The 20,017-nt window shown below is 45.2% G+C and overlaps 1 protein-coding gene across 1 annotated transcript in view; it reads left to right on the top strand.

Moving 5' to 3' along the window:
- LOC146595414 (carbohydrate sulfotransferase 4-like) overlaps nucleotides 1–14,573 on the top strand; it is a 15,476-nt gene extending 903 nt beyond the window's left edge. The window contains exon 2 of the mRNA XM_085305707.1: nucleotides 12,709–14,573. Within this exon, the coding sequence (XP_085161833.1) occupies nucleotides 12,725–13,861 (1,137 nt within the window). The 5' untranslated portion in view covers nucleotides 12,709–12,724 and the 3' untranslated portion in view covers nucleotides 13,862–14,573. The remainder of the gene's footprint in view (nucleotides 1–12,708) is intronic.
- Nucleotides 14,574–20,017: the final 5,444 nt, after the last annotated feature.

Raw genomic sequence — 20,017 nt, 5'->3', positions numbered from 1 at the left:
GCGCCGCCGCCGCCTGCTCGCGGCGCCGAGCTGCTGCCCGGTGTCGGTCGCTGGACCGCTGCGCGTGACCCGAACGTAACACTGCTGACTTACTGTGGGTTTAGTTTGCTCGTGTTACTGCTGCGGTCCTGGGAGACCGGTTTTATTTATATGTAGGTTGAAGGCATCCACAATACTTGATGAGGCGTGTTACAGCATTTAGTGCAGTTAGGCTTTTCCTGGGTTTCTAGCTGGGATGTCAGGCTGCACTGTAAGAGGCACCGGCTGCTTGAGCTGTTGGAACGGGACACACACAAAGAGCATGCGTACGTGCTTTCTTCCACAGATCATTTATGGGTTTTTTATGGGCTTAACCTGTAACAGGAAGAGCATAACTGCTCTAAAGCACGGACTCTAAAATGCTTACAATAGCCTGCAGAAAGCAAGCCTGTTTAGTCCAGGCCTCTCAGGGGGGAGCGGGTCCTCCACCCGGTCAGCAGAGCGGGCAGACGTGACAGGCTCTCAGCCAGAAAGGAGAAAAGGCTTTGCTACGCTGCTGTTAAAATTGCAAACACAATAAAGTAATAAGGAAATGATGACCTGGAAATATGCTTTCTATGGAAATAAAGCAGGATATAGTCATGGGAGATTAAAACCTGATAAAAAATGTTACGTTAGTTTTGGCCAAGGAGCTGGTCGGACAGTTGGGAGGTGTTCCTGAAACGCCAAGCGCAGCACCCTGGGTGCCGGGGCCACGGCTGGCGGCCGCCGCAGCAGCAGGGCCCGGCGGGCCCGCGGGAAGGGACGGCACTTCAGGTGGGAGGAAACGCCCCCACAGCAAGGGCCAGCGGAAAAGGTTCCACAAAGTGGCCGGGCTGTGGCTGGGCTGTGGGTGTCAGAGGTGGAGCAGCAGGCTGAGGCAGCATCTTCCCAAGGGGAGAAGGAGGGACTTTGCAGCCAGGCGGCTGGGGAGTACAAGGAAGGCTCAGCAAGGGTTGAGTCTTGCCAACAGGACAGCCATGCAGGACAGCTCAGCAGGGCTATGGTCACCCTGCAATTGGAAGGCACCTAAGATCTGGTCAGCTGAGCTTCGCAGCTGGCCAGAACAAGGCCAGGGTTGTATCTTCTGTTGTGGCCTTCAGCCTGGGATCCCAGCACTGGGGAAGATGCCTGAGGCTTCCTGGATCTCCCACAGCAGGGCTCGCTGGCACAGATTCTAGCATGTGCTGGAAGCCCAGACCTATGCCCGTCCTTTGCTTTGCCATGCTTTGTCTATCATTAGCTTATCTGCCTTGGTCAGTGCCTCTTCTAGCCTTGCCAGCACAAACAGGTGCTGTGACTTATTTCCTGGATGCCTGGCAGAAGTGGTTGGTGCTAGCTCAGGGCCTTTGGCACTCTGCTGCGTGGTGTGGACTGTGTGCCTCAGCTCTGCCGATTGCTGTTGTCCCGCTCAGCTCTAGGGTAGCTGTTCACTCTGAGCTTCAGTGCATGTCCTGATAACAAGTTTTAGATTGTCTACATATGTAAAGAAGGCAGAAAGCTGACCAGTGAAATAAAATCATTAACTGAATATATATATATATATATATATATATATATATATATATATTTACTATTTTTCTCTTTTCTGTAATGTGTTGGTAAAGTATTATGGGATCTCATTCTTACAGCCTTATTTACATAAACTTGTATAATCTTTATTCTTTCTCTTCTGTGCTCCCATTTATTCACTCCCCTATCACTTCAAATTTTCAAGTGCTATAGTGCAGTGAAGCCAATAAATGAGCATTACCATTGAATTATTTTGTAGAACATGGGAACACGGTCCAGAAAGGTCCTTCCTGTGTTACTGATCCCTGTCTCCTGCTATTGAACAGACAGCCTTTGAGTGTGCAGGAACAATTTAATGTAATTATTGTGGTAAACAGCACTAAATCTTTGCTCAGACATTTCTAGAGCAGAGTGATCTTATTTGCCCAGCCATGGTAACATGCCTTTTTATGTCATTCCATAAGAAAATGAAAAATTAGATAGACAAAAGTAAAATTAAGGGTTAAAAGAGCACCAGTGAGTAGAAGGCTTGGTAGTAAGGAGAAAGTAGCAAAATTAATTCAAGTAATGAAAAGTAGGTGACACTGAAGACCGAACAGTCTAGGTAGGAAATGGAATAATCATGTCAGACAAATATGGCCAAGGTGTTTGTTTATTAAAGCAAGTAATCAGCAATAAAAAAGAAACTACAGCTCCTGGTACTAGTTGTACAGTGAGTGAGAGTTGCAGATCACCATGGATTGGCAATAATGAATAAAGCATAGGTACTGAAGGACTTGCATTGGTCAGGAGTGGTAGAAAAACAAGTAGAAGCCGCAAGTGACAAGTGTGACAAGTAAGGTTACAACTGACAAGTAAGTAATGACAGGAGGATAAAACACAATTGCTTGTCTCAGAATCTCTTCCTAGAGGAATTACAAGCAGACGTAATGGAAGGGGTCTTGTTGACCTCTGTGATTGTATTCACAAATCTCCTTGGTATTAGAATAACAGTTCAGTGAGAGACTGTGCGATTATGGAAGTTTTCAGCTTCTCAGGTAGAGACTGGAAAACAAACATTGCTAACAATGATAAGAATCAATTGTTCCTGATATGATGGGGAGATTTGTTCACTGAATTATTCACTGAGCTAATAAGTGACACTACTTTAGACAGTGTTTTGGCAAGCAGTCATCATCTTGTAAAAGAGAGTCATGGAAAATAATCTCCAATCTTGATCCTATTGATTCAGTTTAAATTACGGAGAGAGAAGCAAAAGTCAGGTGAACTGAGGGACACAAGTACTAGCATGTGGATAAGGCTTAAGACTTTCCTGAACAGTACGTTATCTTCATGTTCAATTCTGCAGTCTGGAAACAAAGTAAGTGGTTGCACTGAGCTGTGCTGATTTCATGATACTTGCTAATGACTCCTGATCCAGTGTCATGTCTTCCTCGTATCCAAATCGCTACATCCTTGGTAGCAGCATGCATTGGTGCTTTTTTCTTCCTCAATAGCTGCAGAGCTAGGGCAGAATGAGGTTCACGTCAACCCACTTCTCCGGCCTGGTGAGGTGCTTTGGGGAGCCCTCCAGCACGTCAGGCTTCCCTCCCTTCAGTTCAGTATCATCTGCAAAACTGTTGAGAGTGTACTCTGTCCAATCGACGATATCATTAATGAAGATATTAAGTAGCATGTTCACAAAACTCTTCCCTTTAATTCAGAAAGTTATAGTGTCTCCAGAGTGCTGTATAAATGCTGTTTCTGTAACACAGGTGTTAATTCCCACTTCTGCTGCTTGAGTTTGTGAAAAAAAAATATATTTTATCTTACTGCCACTTCATTTTGTGAGGGGACATTCAGGAAACACATATTTTCATTTGTTCTGATATTCTAGGCTCAAGTATTTCATTTATTTCTTCTCTCCTGTCCCACAGTGAAAGTGGACGAATTTTAGTTCCATTTTCTGATGTATATTTTATCCCATTTCTATGTATAAACTCAGATTTTGTTTCCATACATGTAAAGGTTTTCACATGGGTATTGATACCCAGTTTAACTATAACATGCATTTTGAACATTTGCACAGTTTCTAGCCATTGACTTTGCTTATTGCTAATCACATTCTCTTCTTTTTTGTTGATCTTAAGAGTTCACCTGCTCCATCATGTTTCATAGACCACGTGCTGAACGGCAACAGAAGAATTATTTGCTTGTAAGTGTAGCTTGGCTCTTCAATAAAATAACTGTTTACAGAGATATTGGAATTGCAAGCAGAGGTTTACTTATCTGATGGAGTAGGGAGGAATTTTTTACAGGGTTGTAATAATAAGCTGTAAATAAGTTACTTGTTCACTAAATTGTTTGGCATTTTAGGCAATTAACCTAGCTACATAGGAGCAAAGTCTAAAGTTCAGGTTTAGCTCTGGGACTAAACTGTGCCAATTCGGACAAGCCTTTTTATATTACACTGCTTCTGACAGAAAATGGAACTTTACAACTTATAATCAAACACAAGGGAAAGGATATGGTAATGTTTAAGTCCAGGAGCAAACCAGCCTGTGCCCAAGATTTGGTACATACCTGCCCATGAGAAGAAGTTTCACACAGGACATCATATCAGTCATTTCTCTCATGGTCTTTCCTTCTTCTGGAGGCTGTAGTGCTCCAGGGCTAGCGTCCATTATGATTCCAGTAACAAAGGCACTCATACCCCTTATGGCATTGCTAAAATACTATTTATTTGAGCTAACTCTAGAAGGAAAAAGAAGATAGTATAGATCATCTTGTCTTTTCAGTTGCTGGGAACCCCAAGTTGTGCTGCATCAGGTAGACACACATAGGGGTTAGGTTTAGCTCTGTTGGTTAGAGCATGGTGCTGCTAATGCCAAGGTCATGGGTTCAATCACCGCATAGGCTACACTGAGTGTTGGACTAATGATTCTATGATACAGTTGACATCTCCTAAAGATACTGTAATTTGCAGGTTACATTGTAAGCTTTTTGGCTACTAGAAAGATCCTTATCTACAAAGCAATTACTACAATTAATAATGCAAGAGTAGTGACAAGTAAAATAAATATTGAATATGAGAATGGGTATAGAATAGCAGTGGCATTGCAGTTAAGACCACCAAAGCTGTCCCACCATTAGGCTCCACCTCTAGTCCCAAGTCCTGTGAGACAATGGTAGTGCAAATACCACCAAACAGCCCAGTTGCCTATGCGATTTTGTAGACGAGGAGTACAAGGGCATTCAGTAGTTTTTGTTCAGTGACACATAACACGCAAGGAGCAAATGCATTCATATGGGGCTACACATAGTGTTTCTGTGTGAGATAGACAGAACAAACACGCTGTATTAATGTACAACTCGGGACTGGAGGGGTCTTCTCTAGTACCATGAATGCAGCCATAGCCCTATGCTTCCCTGGCATCCTGCTCAGGAGGTGCAGCCAGCACGCTGTCCCCAGTGCAATGGGACAGCTCAGACCCTGGTGGCAGTCTACACTCCCCAAGGGCTGAGCTACACTCTGCAGAGAAGTTGTGGCACTCTGCAGATATTCCTGGGGCAGCCTCATGAATAAAAAAGGCTCACCTTTCCAGGGGAAGGCAAACTCTTCCTGTGAGCCTTTAGCTTGCCTGCAGAAGGCAAGCGCTGAGTTAGTAAACAGCACGCCTAGCTGCTTGCCTCAGCCTCTAAGCACTCTAATAGAACCCAAAAGCCAGGCCTCTTCAGTTGCTTGCCAGGACCCCTGGAGCCTTGATAGGCCTAACAGGGCTATTAGAGGGTACATGTGTCCACCTCTTCAGTCCTGCTTCTAGCAGCTGCTAGTGGTCCAAGAGGCTTCAGCATACCCCTGGCAGCTGGCACTGCTCTGGCACTGTGGGCTTGGAGGGGAGCACAGCGCAGTGTCTGCAAATCTCCCCACACTAAGCTCCCAAAGCTGGGCTGATCAAACATGGAAGAAATAGCTGCTCCCCCACACACACCATAGGAGAGGTCTCTACTGTCTGTAAATCGCAATTTACAAGCTGGTGGGGCACTCTAGTAATCCACACTGGTGCTGTCAGTGGTGGATAGCTTTTTATTGCAAGGTTAGAAAAACTTCTCAAGAGTGTTCTTCTACTCCCTGAATGCATTAATATTCATTTGTTTATTCTTGAGGTAATGGGATAAATTTCCATGAGTTGGGGTTACTCCACATCTTCCTGTGCCCCTCCTCCTCTGCAGGTGGGACATGGGGCAATTAAAGGAGGCTTGTCATTAACAATTAGCAGACTAAGTTTATCCTGCAGCCAAGGGATATATGCAGCATGGCACAGGCCTGGGACTTAAGCTGTATGTGCAGCATAGTATAGCATAGGCCTATGCCTACTCAGATTAACTGTTAGTGGACAACTAACTCCTCAACATATCCACATGGGACAAGTTCTGCTCTGGTACAGGAGGAACCTGCTCTAACTGGAATTTAGCACAGACATTACCCTTCTGCTCCTAGGTATCCTGGTGCTTACCTGACTGCTGCATTCTCTGTCTTCGTCAGGATATAAGGACTAGAAAGTCTGACTGCATGGGCAGTTCACAGGGCTCACTAGCCTCTGAGTCTCTAGAAACACCTTTGATTGATTGTGGAAGGAGGGTAGAAAGCAGAAATACACTGTCAGCCAATGTGTGATGTGGAAGCAAGGTGTGCAAGGCCAGGCAGCACAGGAGACCCTGGTGGTGTAGGTAGGAACAGACCTTCTGTCTAAAAAAGGGCAAAAGAAGCTAATAAAGGCCTTCTCTGCTGGTACATCAGCAGTAGCAGGTGACCTGGGGCTCTGTGCCAGCTATATTTAGCTCACCTGAGCATGGTATCTTCTCCCCAGAAGAGTGAGAATCAGATGGATTGTGCTGAAGCACATTTTCAGGAAATAAGCAGGCGGCTGTGCTACCAAAGACAAAGTGTTTACTCTGGCTACACACAAGGAGAGGTGCAGCATGCAGCTTCCAGCTCGCGATCTTGAGGCATTTCTGAAACTGTGTCAAGCTCCAGGTAGGAAGCTGTGGGGCAGTGCTCTGGGGCAGTGCTTGGATGGTCAGGCCAATGGGTTCCCTGGGTGGCAATGGAGTCAGAGCACTGCTGGTACCCTGCCTTCTCTCTTTTCCCTGTGCCCTCTCCCACCCTGTGGTAGCTGGCAGAGACTGTCAGTGCCTGAGGACAGAGAAGTGACTGACTGAACTCTTGAGCTTGGGCTAACTGCCATCTACTTCCTTCATCTGTCACTTAAATCTTATGAGTCAGACACAGAGGGAGAACCATGTCCATTGTTTAAGAGCCAGAGGACCCTCCCCCACTTTCCTCAGGTCCTCCCCGCAGGGAGAGGAGTGCGTCAGAGCGGGGTGCCCTTCCCAGCCTTGTCTCCAAAGGAAAGAGCGGTCTTCCTCTCTGTACATGGCTCATGTTGCACAGGCTGCCGTCTGGAAAGCTTGGCCAAGCTGTTAGTACTTGGGATATGTGGAACTGGAAAAAATCCTGCTGATCTCTGTAAGTAGAGAACTGCACCACAGTGGTCAGTGCTGTCAAGAAGCCTGACTACTAGAATCAAAGGACGAGGATAGCCTGGGCAAACTACATGCAGGCAGAACAGGGAAGAATAAGGCTCCCGGAAGAGCCACGCAAATGTGTCAGCACCACTGCAAAACAGGAGGGCCAGTAACACGTACTAGCATATGAGTAGGTCCTTCCTAGAGCTGTCAGGGTGTCAGTGGATGACATAGGCGTACATAACTGAAATCCATAGTGCACAGACCATTGTATGGTTCTCTGTGCAGGGCCCTACCTGGGCTATTGCCAGCTTCTCACCTTGTTTCTCAACCCAGGGTTACCAGGGCTTGACCATCTGTGTTTGCAGTGCAGCAAGTGAAAGGGAATGTGACCTGCCTCATTCAGGCTCTCCCTCCTGCTGGGAGTTCCAACCTTGCCCAGATTTTTTGCTTCTGCTGTCTCTTGCACTCAGCTAGTCCACAGAACAGCACAGTGGGATCCCTGGAGACACCTGGGACACCACCTGCATCATCAAGAGAAGGTCAACACCTCATCAGCAGGTGTGACAGGGAAGATGAGATCTAAAATAGGAATGGTCCAAGGTAGTTGCCTCTGCATGGTTATAGAATGCCACACATTTCTCTGGAGCCCAGCTTCTGCCAGGCTTGTTTACTTTACTTGGCAGTCTCTCTGCAGCTGCAGCATACAGCTCCATTAATAGACCAAGTCCAGCTGCCCCTTTCATGACCACCTCTGGGAATATGCTACACCAGAGTACTAGGACAGTACAACCAGTCCTGAGTTGGTCCACAAGCCTGCCCAATTTTCTTCCCCAGCTGCACCAAATATTCAGCTCAACCACGGCACATGTGGAAAGGAGTCAGATAAGACTGTATGTGAATCTGTGTCTGCTGACGAGGCCAGCAGCCAGCCATGACAGGGAAAAAGATCAGCAAATTTTCCCTACCTTGCATTCCTGGTGGACAATCCTGTCCTTCCTGCAGCAATGTTTCTGGTCAGTCCCTGCCTCTGACAGATGTCCCTAGCCCTCCTTTTAAGAGCAGCGTCTTTTTGGGCCTGCAATGGGACTTGATATAACAGCTCCTCTCAGTCTCCTCTGTGAGTTTCCCGGTTCTTTGCATTTTCTAGCAGTGTTTCATCATTTCTGCCCCTGTGAGAAACTGCCATTCTACCCTTTGGTTGCCAGTACAGTAGGGTGGAGTTTTCTAATTTAAGGCAGGTCAAAGTAGGCGGGCACTACAAGGTAGTAAGTCTTAGAGCTAGGACATACTTATACGAATCCAGGGAACAGGAGGGAGCAGGCTCAGGTACAGGTAAGAGCTAAATACACGTGTATATGAGAGCCTGGTATGAAGGCTGACTGATACGTGACTGCACAGGTGTGTGTATGACTGCCTAGAAATGTGCGTCCTATGAAAGTGTAAGCATAGGAGGGCAGCAGAAATGACCTTTGCTTGAACCAGGTCTGGTGGTATTTCAAGAGAGCATATGAAGGTGACATTTTTCAACCATTCCTGGGTATCTGGTGTGGATGCTTTAGTGCCTAGAACTATGTTTGCTGCTCATTCTCAGCAGCCCGAATAAGGAGATAACATTTGTAAAGCGCTTTAGACATATTAATGTTAGTAAAGTGCTACATGATTTTCTATGAGGGCAGAAGCTGTTGATCTGGCTCAAAGGATAGTTCTTGCTTCTCCAGACCTTCCTAATGTCTTCTCAGTGCATCTTCTCAGCTTTTCCCACTAGTGGCAGCCATACCGTATGTGCCCTTCTGAATGGGCAGACACCACTGCTAATTCTGCAGCAGCTGCTCAGGTCAAATTGAAGAGAGATACGATAAAACTCTGAGCAATCATCAGAGCTCTCAAAGACCAATGTCTAGGACTTCCGTGGCACTACATGCTCTTTGCTACACCAATACCACTACAGCAGTGAGGGATCTGTGCATGTCTGGAGAGCTCCCCCAGATCTGTGTGGTAGAGCAGTGAGCCATGGTCTGTATAGTGTCAGGTATTTTGCACTGTGTTGTCACCCCCATCCGGCATCCCAGACATACACAGGTTCAACTACCCTGTGCTCTGGGCAAACACCACCTGTGCACAGGGTATATCTAGGGAGTATGTTTCCCTGGGGCTGCTTGTTGCTTTCTGTACTGCTCTTTCTTTGCCAGCATCAAGCTTTCCCAATGCCCCTGTGTTTCCAGAAAAGTTTGAAATTCTGTTCATTTTTGGGAGATTCTCTAACTGCTCAGGGCAGGCAGATCCCAGTTCTTTTCCCTTTCCTAATTATGCTGTGGGAGACCTTGACATGGTGACAGTGGGTTTTTAGTTTTTCAGTAGTTCCTCAGCACTTGTGATTCTTCTTTCTTCTCTCCACCAGCTGACAGTAACAATGTGGGGTTTTTTTTTGTTCTGCGGTTGGTATCGTCTCAGTCATTCTGGGCTGATCTCTACTCTGCAGCTCTGTGAGGGCTTCGTATTTCACTTCTGCAATGTGAAGTACATTGAATCACTCTACCTGTGATTCTGGATGTTTGCTGTAGGGGGAAAAAACGGTAGCTAAACCTAAAAGCTTAGTTTGGAAACATCCTAACTACCATGATCAAGAGATCTAATGGTGAAGAATAAGGTTGTGTAAATAGTATTTCTTTCATTTTAGGAAACGTCTGATAGAACCTCTACCTCTCTTTGCTGCTCCCATATTACATTTCACCAGGCATGCAGAACTCATTTCAGTCCTTCACCCAGTTTCTTTGGGACAGACCGGACAAGGCAAGAGTTGTCACTGCTTCTTGTGCAAGAGTGAGGAAATTCCCTTAGAAGGTGCAATCTAACATGAAGGCCATTTCTCAGGCACACACCAAAAGCAGTCAGAGGGATGGTCTACATGCTCTGTGAAATACCTAAGGCATCCAGCAGTCTCACCCAGCTTTTATTCAAGATAGCTAATGTACAGTAGATATCTCTGGGTGATTCTTCCTGACCTGCAAGCTGAGGGAGAGGATGATCCTTCTGTACTCTTAGCCTTGCTTTCTGGGCCAGTGTAAGGCCATAGCTGTTGATAGAAGCACATCCATGCTTTACAGCAAAACTGAATCCATTCTCTTATACTCATACTATACATACAAAGAATTTCTCTCCATTTGCAGAGAAATATTTATTTTTATGCCTTTAAACCTGCTTGGGCATCTTAATACTAGTATTCATGTCTACTCAAAACAAGTTTTCTCAATTACAAACTTCTGCATATAGTCCAGAAACTGTATTGGAAGCTGAAGTAAAGACATTAACAGTGCCAGATGAAACTGATACCATCAAAGTTCATTTGGCAGCTAGGACTTTTGGTACACGCTGCTGTATTTATTTGAGAGGAAAAGGCTAACGTGTGATCTATTTCTACAATGTTCTTTGCAGCTGTTCCTAGGCTTGGTCCAAATGTCTATCTGAAGCAGCTTCTTGTCAACACTGAACGCTACAGGGCATTTGTATGATCAAAAGTTCATTTGGCTTTTTGTCCAGGAGACCAGAAGTATGTCATCCCTCACTAAATGCACAGCCTCATCCTTGCAAGACATTGCTAAAATAAAATTTATGTTATGGTAGCACTTACTGGCCATAACTAGGCTTACCTATTGTGCTAGGTTTTGCTCTGGCTCTGAGAAATTATAATTGCTGCCCTATAAGCCCTAAGCTGAAACAAAAGGCATAGCAGGTAATGAGACAAACAAGCAAATTCATGCATACATGCAGGAGTGAGAGAAGAACAAATGTTAGCAAGATGAGTGCTGTTCCTAGTTGGTAAGCAGGAGTGACTGTATCTGGAAATATGAACGTCAGTGCTGCAGTAACCTAAATCATGGGAGGAGACAGCACTTTACCTTCCCACTGTGATGCAAACCACCTTGAAGGCTTTATGTATTGAGGAAATTGAGGCAGGGCGTGAGGAGGAACTTGGGAAAATTTTGACTCGGAACATTTTCACATTATAATAGACCCAGGAGACAATGTGGTAGCACGTGGTGGGGAAGTAATATCTGCCTTGCAGCCAGCTGGGGCATGCTTTATACTTGCGCTTCACCTCTTCTGCTTTGTGGCAGAAATTTGGTCTGGACGGACGTGCCTGAGCTCAGTGCAAACATAGGCTACACAGAGCAGTAGATGTGGTCTCCATCCCTTCCTGTGTTAACAGCCGGGCCCTCTCCAACACAGGATGAACATGGGCCTCCTGCAAGGAGGCAGGTGATGATGGTGGCAGGGTCAGCCGTGCTGCCGTATCTGGGAGAAACTTCCGGCTTACCCTGCAGCCCTGAAGGCCTCAGTGTCCCTGTCCTCCTGGATTGTGGAGGCACCTGGAAATGCTGACTGACTGATGACCAGTAAGGCTTTATTTATCTCATGATGGGAAATGCAAAGCAGTCACACTGGCCAAAGAGGCCTGTTTCGACCGCAGCACAGCTTAAGTGCCAGCCTGGCACATGGGGATAGGAGAACACACTGCACTGTGCAAGTTCATGGCCGCTTCAGGAGCATGGAAGGTACCCATGGGAGAGGAGTGCTACATGTCTCACCTTTATTCAGGGGGTAGTTAGGCATGTCTGGGTGGATTGCACAAGGGAGGAACTGCAGACAGAGCATGCTTTCATGCATGTTTTGAAATTAAGTCCTTTCTGTTTCAGATAGATCCTATCCCTGTCAGTGTACTTCCTGCAGGCTTCTACACCTGCCTGTTCTCATGTGTGAGTTGTCCACAGGCAACACAATGGCTCTGGGCACTTTCCAGCAATGAATCCCCTACTGCCCAGAGCAGGGGATTAGTGCCAGAAACTTTGGGCAGATCTTTGAGTTGGCCTGGCATATTGCATTGTACCTCTTCTCGTGGCAGACCTGCAGGATGAGTAGGGGTGGAGGGAATGGTGGCAGGAGTTAGTCTTTAAGGAGTTGGGCTAAGAAAGGAGCTAGGTGCCTATGTAGAGATGGATAGCCTCACGGGCCTTTTTAGCAAGATTGTCTATGATGCTATGATTATGGAGTAGGTACTGATAGTAGATACTTGGGTTTGTTACAGTGCAGAATGACGTCCTCTGATATGTGCAGTTTTGCCATTGATGACAATAAATGTTTCCTGAGTCTATTAATTACTACAAATATTATATTTAATAAATAAGCAAAAGAAATGTAAGTTTACATTGTATTTTTACAGCATTCTGGCATAAAAGTAATTGTAAATAGTGTTCACAGCCAGAAGTAACAGCATGGAACTGTTGCATTCCCAACAAAAAATTTTTGTTCCGTCTTTCCTTCATAAAAATTGCCAGTAGCACATCTGCAGGAATGGTGTACACTTTTGTGTGTACTGACTCATTTCAATATGCGTCCATAAGGATCTCTTAAACTTTGATAAAGGTGAAGGCATGTTTTGTGATACATTAGAATAGCTTACTAATAAACAGTGTTTTTGTTACAGAAAAGTTGCAGCCCTACAATATTTGTGTCCTTTCCAAAGGCATGTCTTCCCTTGGCTGTCACAGTGTCACTGCTGGTATGGTAGTCTTCTAAAGCCTGCAGAGGGATCAGCAGGTTCCCCAGTTCACCACATCCTGCCTTCTTCATGACCCTGTGAAGCTCAACTTCCCCTGTCTGTCTCTGCAGGTCCTGTGCCACCGTGATGAAATCTAAAGGGGTGCAAGTGCTCATGATTCTTGTAGTTCTGTCCTTTGGTCTGGTCCACTTCTGCTTCCTACCCTGCAGCAACAATGCCCCCATAGAAGAAAAACAATCTCCAGTCCACATCCTCATTCTCTCCTCCTGGAGGTCAGGATCTTCCTTCACCGGACAGATCTTCAGCCAGCACCCCAGCGTCTTCTACCTGATGGAGCCTGCATGGCATGTGTGGGTTACAATGTACCAGAGCAGTGCCAAAGTCTTGCACATGGCAGTGAGGGACTTAGTCAGGTCTGTCTTTCTGTGTGACATGTCTGTGTTTGATGCCTACATGTCTAGTCAGAAGAAAATATCTGATTTATTTCAGTGGGAGACAAGTCGGGCCTTGTGCTCCCCCCCTGCCTGTGACTTATTCAGCCGCAATGACATAATAACTGCAGGCAATTGTAGGACAATCTGTGCCAAGTACCCATTTAGCAAGGTGGAGGAAGCCTGTAAAACCTACAGCCACATTGTCATCAAGGAGGTCCGATTCTTTGACCTGAAAGTTCTCTACCCGCTTCTCACTGATCCCTCTCTCAACCTCAAAATCATTCACTTAGTGCGTGATCCTCGTGCTGTGTTCAGGTCCCGGGAGAATACAATGGCTGACCTAACACGTGACAGTAACATTGTTGTGGGGGCACAGAAGACAAAGGGAGAAATGGGACCCTACAACACAATGCAGGAAATCTGTAAAAGCCATGTTAAGATTTACAAAGCAGGCAGCCAGACCATTCCCAGCTTCCTCAAAGACCGCTACCTGATGGTTCGCTATGAAGACATTGTCAGAGACCCACTAGCAAAGGCTGCTCAGATGTATAGGTTTGGAGACCTCCATTTCACAACCGAACTTCAGAAGTGGGTTCACAACATCACCCATGGGAAGGGGCAAGGGGTACAGGCCTTTGAGATTGGGTCCAGAGATGCAGCGAGTGTATCCCAGGCCTGGAGGAAGACCCTTCCATTTCAGAAAATAGAAAAAGTGCAAAATGTGTGCAAGGATGCGATGGACTTATTGGGCTACCGGCTAGTTCAGTCTGAAGAAGAACAGAAAAATATGTCACTGGATCTTTTGTTTGCCCAGAACTCCTCTGAGTGACAAATTCTGAAGGTTGAAAAGCTGCTCTCTGCACCTGGTCTCTGAAGGCTGCAGTATGCAGAACCATTTACTAGAGCAAAAGAGGACAGAGGTGCATGCAGATGTACGTGTAAGTGAATGTGCATGTGTGGGCTGGGAAGGGACCAGTAACACAGGAACAGAATGCTGTGAGGCCCTGACTACACTTAGAACAACTTGCCCAGCAAAGCAGCATCATGCTCCAAGGCCAGGCAAGTGCGTTATCTTGGAACAGCTCCTAGAGGCTCAGCTACAAGGCAGGCTGGAGTAATACAAGTCCATTTTCCAAATAAAGCCCAGGTTTTATGTGAGAGAGGAAGTATGTGCAGATGGGAGCAAATAAAATGCCCAAGGAGCAGGACCAGACAGTAGAACCTGAATCCTTCACGAGCCACAGCTCAGCGCCAGTGAAACCACTCAGAGCAGCTGCACTGCAAAAGAAGAGGAGATATAAGTGGAATCTGACCAAAGAGCACATTTCCTGGTCATCCTGCTACCACCAATGTCAGAAGAGACACAAGGATGACCAGATACTGGTTTCTGGAAAGATCCCTTTTTTAAAAATGGCTGATATTTCCAGCCCGGTTTTTTTTCTTCTCTGTTCCTGTGCATGAACATCCAGCATTAGTAGCAATTTTGGGAAAATTGTCTGTTCACTTACCATATAATGGGGAAAATAGAATAAACCTGCTATAGCTGAAAATAAAACCATTGTTAGTTTGGGTATGGGGATTCATTTCTGGGCCTATGTGAATTCATTTATTTTTCTACTGAAATAACCATGCCTTCTAGCGTTCGACACTAGTGATTGTTCCTCCTCCGGCCCAGGAGATCTCACAGTCCACAGCTGAGACTGAGAAAAGTTTATGCTAAGCCTGAGAATTTAAGGACAGAGTAAGGACACAGATTCCATTGGTACAAATACTGGAAGTGGAAAGATATGTTCATTGCAATGAGTTGAGGAAGCTGAAAGAAGAACAGAATAGAAGTTATTTATTGAATTTATTTATTGAATTTGTTTAATAGATTTTGCTATTCTCCATCATCCACAATGGGAATATGTGGTTTGAAACTGAACAAAGTTACTTTTTTAATCTCTTCTTTCTAGTACTCCATAAGACGAGGGGGAAATTTTGTTATCGGACTTGGGAAATGAAAAGCCCACAAATATCTTCCACACATACCACTTCCATGTGTAAATTGCAGATCCCCTTTAAGCTGCATCAGTTGAACAATGCATTCAGAATTACTTGCTCTAAACACCTTCTGGGAGGCTGTTTTGTGTGACTTTTTTTTTTTTTTTTTTTTTTTTTTTTTAGTAGATACTTTCAAGATAATGCCCAATCATTCATTATTTTATTATTTAATTTTATGATTTGCTTACAGGGCAGTACTATGAATTGAAATGGAGCTTGTATGACTATTTTCACAGACAAGTCTGTTCTGAAGTTTGTAGTCTGAAGGAGTCTGAAGTTTGAAGGAGTACCACTACCACTATTCCTCCTCAGCTTAGACAGTGCAAGGGATCCTATGAGACGGCTTCGTCTGCTTTAGTGCAAAATTACCTAGTTTAGCTTCAGCTGCTGCTGAAGGTGGACCAAGCTGACATTACAACCTAGTGGCTTCAGGAAGCTCACAGAAATCCTTTTGCTATTTCTGTTGTTGTGGCTTCAGTGATTTGTTGACCATCAGGGATGTGCAGACGAGGGATGTGGTGGAAAACATGCTGACACAGAAGATGGGGAGTGGAGAGCAAACCTCAGGGAGGAGGCTAGGAAGGAGAGTGCTGCTTGGAGAGCAAGTCGAAGAGCACAGCTGGGTGAAGGGCAAAGGCTGTGGAAAGTTTGAGGGGGCCAAAGCAGGAAGGTGCAGGTGCAGGAGGGGTGGAAGCAGAACACACCATGGCATGGGGTGGAGGCCCTGCTGCAGGCAAGCTGGCTGACTGAGAGAAGCAGAAATGGGGGTTCGGAAAGTGGAGTTTCAGAGGTGAGAACACACACTGCATCTGGCAAAGCCTTTTTCTGGTGATGCTGGGCAAATGCAGACCTCAGAGGTGCTGGGCAGGTCCACAGTCCTTCGATGCGTGTTAGAGAGGCAGCAGTTTAAGTGCATCTCTCATGTCAGCACAGGAATCCTAAAGCTGAACTCAGCAAGGCCCCCATGCATCCAGCCTCTCCTTTGCAACCAGCCTCAGAGTCCATTTGCTGGTTGTTTTCAAGAACTGGGAGGTGAGCCCTGGCCCTGCCCCGAGTGGCATCACAGGGCAGCTGCCAAGGGCAAGGATGCACACCAGGAGGTGCCACAGACAAGCAGCGAATACATCTTTGTTCAGTCCAGAATTCTCCTAGCATGATGCTTGCTTGTAAAGTACACTTAATTTATTTTGCTTGGCATTTTATTGGGTTTTGGTTTGTTTCTGTATTGTTCTGTAGTTTTCCAAAACAATTTGTTGTGTCAAGAGGTCTGACTACACCTCAGTTATCTTAATTTTTTTTTCCTGTAAGTTTTCTCTGTCTTCGATTTTTTACAGTTGAGCATCCAATTCCAATGAAAGTAGGAGGTGGGTCTCTGGCTTGGTTAAAATAGTTTTATGAAAGCATGAAGTAGAGTCATTTGTGTCTAAAATGTCACTGATGCATCCCAAATTGACCCCTCCCTCAGTTCCTTAAAGCACCCTGCATGCAACAGGTCATTTAAATTAATTCAATTTGTCAGGCAAATTTACTCACTATAATCTATACGATTAATCAGAAGTAAATGACCACAGGCACATTATGAGCCTCTTTTCTCCGGGAGTTCAGAGAACAATGGCAATAGATCGTTCTAGCTCCTGCCGTGATCCACATGTACTCTGGCACACTGTTGGCTGCTTCCGTTTGCCGGTGTTCTCAGGTGCTCTGCCCCAGCCCTGGGAGGCTGGGCATTGCACACAGGACTCCGTGCCAGGGGTGAGAAACCTGACATTTCTCGCACTGTGCTGCAGCTCGGCCCTGCCTGTGCTCTGCAGCTGATACTGCCCCAGTGCTGGAATATCTCCACTACTTTGCAGAGACAGCATGGCAGCTATTCTGAGGCTGGAGTGCATCATCAGGAGCGAGTCTCCATGCTGAGGATATGCATCCTTGGGAGCAAGTGGCCAAGGCAGGGCTGGGCACTGGAGATGAGCTGAGGAGGCTCTAGGCAGGAGGAGAGTGTCCAGATCTGCATCAAGCTGTGCCCCTTTTCCTCCCCTGCAGGCTTCCACTGCACAGCCCAGTTGTGGGATGCTGAGATGGTCAATGGACATCATGGACTCGCAGCTCTGGCTCCCAGTCCTCTCCTTCCCTGGCTGCCCCCAGCTGCCCCCCTGGCTGCAACCCTTTGCCCCAAGCCTCTGACCTCTGACTCTGACTGTAGGCATCAGCTGCCCTCCTCATGCCAACGTAGCTCCAGTAGGGAGCACTCATATTAAGCCTGCTGGCTAGGAAGGCATTTGCTACCCACTGTAGAAAAATGGCAATGTCTACCTGAAGGATGAGATCTCATTTGCATCTCATCAAAAAAATTACAGTATCTTGTTTAAAAGAAAAATATAAACTGCTGGGTTTTAGAATTGGGGGATATAGTGACTATGTTCATGTTTGAAGGTGCTTGCAAGGCAAGAAACTGTGTTCAGCCTCTCTGTGTGTGTTGAAAAGGTGAGGGAGAAGGATTCACCCTAACCAATTAGCAACCTCCAATAGCAGGAAGAAAGCCTTTCCAACAGAGTCACAGCAGGTGAGGTGTTGGTTTTCATAGTGGAGACTTAATAAGGGTTTTGTTATGTGCTGATGCTGCTGAGTATTGTAGTTCAATAACCCTGCAGATACACCCTGAGCAGTTCTATTGATTAGCAAGAGAAAGTAGCTACCAGCTAACAAGTGGAATGAACTAATCATCAACCATCCCTAATTAATAGCAAGCCCTGAGACCACCAAGAGTGGCAGCCTTGAGGAGAAATGAGAGGGCTTCTCAGCCCAGCAGCAGTCCTCTAATAAGCTCTGCTGGGATAGGCAGCAGTGTCTGATGTCCTGCTTGTCTCTTTGGGGTAAGAGACCATCCTGCAGCAGCTGGGATGAGAGCTGTGGCTGTTGTACCACAGCACACTGTGGGTAGGGGAGGTTAGCCGCCCTGTGGCGCAAGGCAGCTGTAAGAACATGCTCGGTCAGTGGTGGGAGGGATGATATGGGCAGGAGGGAGGAGGATTATTTTAATTTTTGTTACAATTCAATATAATTATCATTAATGATGTAGATTTCACAGATCAGTGTTTTGTTGTGGCCTTTCTTTTATCCATGAAGTTCTAGGCACACTCATGCCGTGTAAGAGCTAAGAGGGTGAAGTCGCCAGCTGGGAGAGTTTTCCACGTTTATAGGTGAAGGGCTGGATGTATGTTAAGAAATGTTTCAGAAGCAGCCCTTTGAAATTGAATCCAAAATTATTTTGTCACTAAGCAGTACCTAGTACATTGAATTATTTAGGTACACTACTAAGTCTGTGCCCCACAGAAACTAGATTTCTCTTATAGCTACAGATAATTTCTTCAGCCACAGGGTCAGTAGCTATCCAAATTTCACCTTCAGCCATGCTTTTCCCTGAATGAAGCAATTTGCCCTGACTACCAAGACTAAAAACATCTGAAAGCAGCTGTGGATAGTTATGAGATGTCTGTTACCCAGGGACTTGGTTTCTTGCATTCGTTTTAGAAACCACTAAGATAGGATTGCTCTAATTTTAAGGAGAAATCTTACTGTTTAAAACTTATTTTCCTAGTAACTGGAAAGACCTTAGGTGCGTTTTTCCTTATGTTTCTAAAGTCTGTTTTTCCACACAATAATCTGTAGAATTTGAATATGATTGACTTGCTTCTTAAGAAAACTCGTGCAAGCTTGGAGCAGGCACGCTGATGTAGAGCAGTATGACTCATACTGCAGCAGGACAGAGCGGAGCTGCTGCACCTCTCAAAAAGTCCCTTTCAGTCAGAGCTGCACTCAACGCACTTGGTTAAAAGCATAGAGTCTCTTCTAACTGAAGACCTGCTGAACAGCTTCCTACTTCTGTTTCTGAGCAAACAGCATCTCTTCAGTACAGTACTAGTTATATTTCTATATTAACCAATCTTAGTTTGAGTAGCATAAGTTTTATTGTGAATACTTGTTTTTGGTGGGCTCAATCAATTTCTTGTCTTTAGCTGGACAAAAGTTTTCAGTGTTTCCAGTCACCCAATAAACAAATGACAAATTTGGGGGCTTAGAGGGGAATTTAGTGTACTATTTTGAAAATTACATAAGTTCAGTCAGAGGAAAAAAACAGAATCACTGATTTCAGCACAGCTTCCCTACATGCTGTTAGCAATATTTCCTCATTACAACAATTAGGAAGAGGTTGTTTTGGAAACACTGAAACTACAAACAATGTGGCCAGATGGAAACTTGAAGTTGTCATATTGTTAATGCAAGCAAAGATAGTTTAAAATAATTTGAAAAAAAGGAAAAAAGAGCAAAAAAAACCCCAAACTTCCAAGACAGTGAGCATGACTGATGATAAAACTATGGCTACATACTTTGGCATATACATAATAGACTTCCATTATAATTATTTTTAGAAACATATGTAAAGTTTATGTTGTGCAAGTTCAGAATAACAAGCTCTGCTTTTACACTCTTTTAGTATAAGATGGATGTCACTAATCAAAGGGCAATTAAAAAATTAACTCTTTTGTAGTTTTGTCTGCTGCTTTTCAACTTGCTAACATTTGAACAGTATACACAATCAGTTCTTCACCAGTAGGAAATATTCTAGTTATGAATGGCCAGAATTCACCGATGTTGAACGTCAGCTAACTCAGAAAGAAAGCTATTGAAAATACCAAACCTAAGACATGGCTTGCAGACCCAGCAATGTATCCCCCTGGAATTGGCTTTAGCTCAGCTCTGAGGTGCACATTTCCACTCTGCTCATCCTCCCAGGTTTAAAAAAAGTATTGCTGCTCCAGGCAGGGATACAAGGAAGAGACAGGTACACTCCTTGACCTGCAAAAATAGAGCTTCTGACATAAGAAGTACAAGATGCTGATATGGTCATGTGAAGATAAGGGAAGGCCTGCAACTGTGTTTGTGG

The sequence above is a fragment of the Rhea americana genome, unplaced genomic scaffold (genome assembly GCF_003343005.1).
Source record: "Rhea americana isolate MKP2758 unplaced genomic scaffold, rheAme1 scaffold_226, whole genome shotgun sequence".
Taxonomy (NCBI): domain Eukaryota; kingdom Metazoa; phylum Chordata; class Aves; order Rheiformes; family Rheidae; genus Rhea; species Rhea americana.
This window is presented reverse-complemented; position numbering and strand designations above follow the sequence as displayed.